The 3,058-nt window shown below is 37.9% G+C and overlaps 1 protein-coding gene across 1 annotated transcript; it reads left to right on the top strand.

Moving 5' to 3' along the window:
* Nucleotides 1–462: 462 nt before the first annotated feature.
* On the top strand, nt 463–2,634 carry LOC112506865 (thioredoxin 1-like). The gene is made up of 2 exons (XM_025111168.1): nt 463–791; nt 2,140–2,634. Exons 1-2 carry the CDS (start codon nt 548–550, stop codon nt 2,451–2,453), a joined length of 558 nt encoding a protein of 185 aa, XP_024966936.1. The 5' UTR covers nt 463–547; the 3' UTR covers nt 2,454–2,634.
* The last annotated feature ends 424 nt before the right edge of the window (nt 2,635–3,058 follow it).

Here is a 3,058-nt window from a genome sequence, read left to right as displayed (position 1 = left end):
ATGTCTTTTAGTTAGATCCGCAATATTACGGACATAGTAACATTTGGGGGGTTGTTTGTTTACCTCTTAATAGTTTCATTAAGAAGCAATCTCTGAATCATTAAGAGGTGAATCTTGTTTGGCAAAAAAGTCTGCTTCTTAATGGTTCTAAAACTCTCTGAATGATTTTGTATCATGAGTCTCCCTTAACCATTAATAATCATAATTTCATTGTAAATAATTATATTTCATTTTGCACTATATAATAAGAGTCTTTTAATCATTCTGACCACTTAATTATTCTGCACAAAGCTATTCAACAACTGTTAAACAACTTCTTAGATAAAATCGAAAGAGTAATGACCACGACAGGAGACCAATTTGAATAGATAGAAGGAGTATTTAGTAAAATCGCAGGTGCGGAACACGTGACACCTCATCCGTCCCACTATCATCTCATCTGATCTTTCCAACGACACAAAACCAAACCAACACTAGCCATTCATACAGCCACGCTCCTTTCACTCTATTCCGTACACCTTCCCTCCTCTCATTGGTTGCTTTTTAGATGGCCGGAGTTCTCGAAACCCTCGCCGTTCCTCGTGCCTCCGCTTTCCCGTCGGCTTCCTTATCTCCGATCGTTTCTTCTCCAGTCTCTCAACTCTCACTTCGCAGGAACTTTCTGCCGGAATCAAGAGCCTTAAAGTTAAACATCCATTCCTTTCGCTCTTCTGGATCCGTCAAATTGAGGTCGAAGTTCGGCCGTCGTGGTGCACGAGTCGTCTGTGAAGCTCAAGAAACAGCTGTTCAAGGTTAGAATCGTTCCTCGTTCGTTGTGAAATGGTGTTAAATCGTTTGTATTATACACTCCACTACTCTAGACCTGGTTTTTGCTGTAGGTATTGCTTATCCTTGTATTCATTTACTGTTATTCGCTTTTTAAGGATGGCTAATAATTTGTTTATGTTTTGGAGATGACATTTTGTAGCAGTAATAGATTTTTTAGTTGGCTACTCCTGCAGATCCTTCTTTCAGTGCTCTAGCAGCATTTCGTTGATGTTCTCGTAGTTGAATACTTCATACCTTTTTGTAGTTATGTTGTATGGGGAGAACAGGTGTATCTCGATTTGAAACCCTACTTAACTTGTTTCTTTTTGTGTTTTGCATTTTGTTAAAGAGCATTTTTCAAATGCAAAACTGACATAGATTCATTGCTAAGTAAACTTAAACATTATTCATTTGTGGTACTAAAACTTCAATGCAATTAGTAATTTGTCCTCAAAAAAATTAATTCATAGAAATTTGAATCCGTTATAACTCTCTTGACATCCTAATTGAAAGATCTTCTTGTCTACATTGGATGGAATATCTGTTGTTTTCATATGTAGGCTTCTCAGTTCCTACATATCCAGACATATAATTGAGAAGTTGGATCCATTGAAGTGCTTCTATGAAGAGCTAAACTAGTCCTACAACCCACCGGGCATTGTAAAATGACTTTTATCTGATAATTTTCTTTGGGCCTGGGGTAATTTTGATTTGATCTTCTGTGTTATCTTGGAATGATGAATTTTCTTTCATACAAGGTTCATTCATATGCAAACTGAAAAGCCTGGTCCATAGTTCTGAAGATTTGAAACTCGTAGAAACATAGAAGAAGGCTTTTCTTCAACATTTACAGTTTCATAAGTTGGTTATGATCCGTTGAAGCTAATTTAAGAGATAGGCTTTTACAATCTTTCGTTTGTAGACGGCATTGCAAAATGAGCTTTATTAAGAGTCTCATGCGGGCTAGACTTGGACACTTTTCATCCAATATATGTTGGAAATCCCTTCTCTCCCCAAGGGCGTTTTTTAGAGTAATTTGATGGGATTCTATATATTCTCACATGGTATCAGAGCCAGGGTCTAGGATCTACCATCTGGGACATCTTTACCCAGGACTCGACACTCAAGACAACTTTGCACGTCTAGCGTCCCTTGGGCGTGTTAGAGTCATGCATCGGCTAGACTTAGACACTTTCTCAATGTATGTTTGAACCCCAATCTGATGGGGTTCTTTATATTCTCACAACTTTCATTGTTGATGTGGACACCAAGTTGTATTACATATGTTGATAAGTAATTCAAGTAAATTGTTTTATTCCCTTCACATTGCAGTACTTCCTGTAACCGATGACACATGGCAATCACTTGTCCTTGACTCTAGTCTTCCCGTATTGGTCGAGTTTTGGGCTCCATGGTGTGGGCCCTGCCGCATGATCCACCCTGTCATCGATGAACTTGCAAAAGAATACAAGGGCAAGCTCACTTGTTATAAGGTGAACACCGATGAGAGCCCGTCAATTGCTACCAAATATGGAATAAGAAGCATCCCTACTGTCATGGTGTTCAAAGGTGGAGAGAAGAAAGATGCAGTTATTGGTGCAGTTCCCAAATCAACTCTGTGTACCTGCATCGAGAAGTTCTGTTAGAGGTACACTGTATATACTACTAGATTTGCGCCAATTTAGTTTTTCGATCTTATTTGTTTCATCGTTGTTTAGCCTATGATCATATCACAAGTACAGATACTGCAGATGGCACAATAAATTTGATATCCACCTGTATAGTTGGATTCTGATATATTTGCTGCAGTGCTTCTGGTTCCCACTCTTCCATATCTATGGCTTAGATGTTTTAACCTTTTTTTGTTGATTTGATTTTTACGGTTTCTAGAATGAGACTGGCCATGTAGACTATGACTATGTTCAGCAAACTAGCTGATAACTAGCTATTAACTAAAAAGCTAGCTCGTGACTGAAAAACTAGTTGTTGACATTGTTAACTGTAAACTAGTCACTTGGTAAAAACTAGCGGAGAAGCTAGTTGGTTAATTTACGAACTAAAACATCACCTATTTCCACCCAAGATCCCAACATTACAATTCCATTCTTGGCTTGGACGAATTATCCGTAGAGGATTGTTTAACCGTAGTGGTCTAAAATTTTAATTATTCTTAGTAATTATATATAAAAATATACACATGTCTGGTAAAAACTAGCTGATAACCTGAACGCTTGTCATGATTTTTGACCTG

The sequence above is a fragment of the Cynara cardunculus genome, assembly GCF_001531365.2.
Source record: "Cynara cardunculus var. scolymus isolate 2C chromosome LG 2, CcrdV1, whole genome shotgun sequence".
In the NCBI taxonomy this organism is placed as follows: Eukaryota; Viridiplantae; Streptophyta; class Magnoliopsida; order Asterales; family Asteraceae; genus Cynara; species Cynara cardunculus.
Note: the sequence above shows the minus strand (reverse complement) of the source record. Positions and strands in the feature narration are given on the sequence as shown.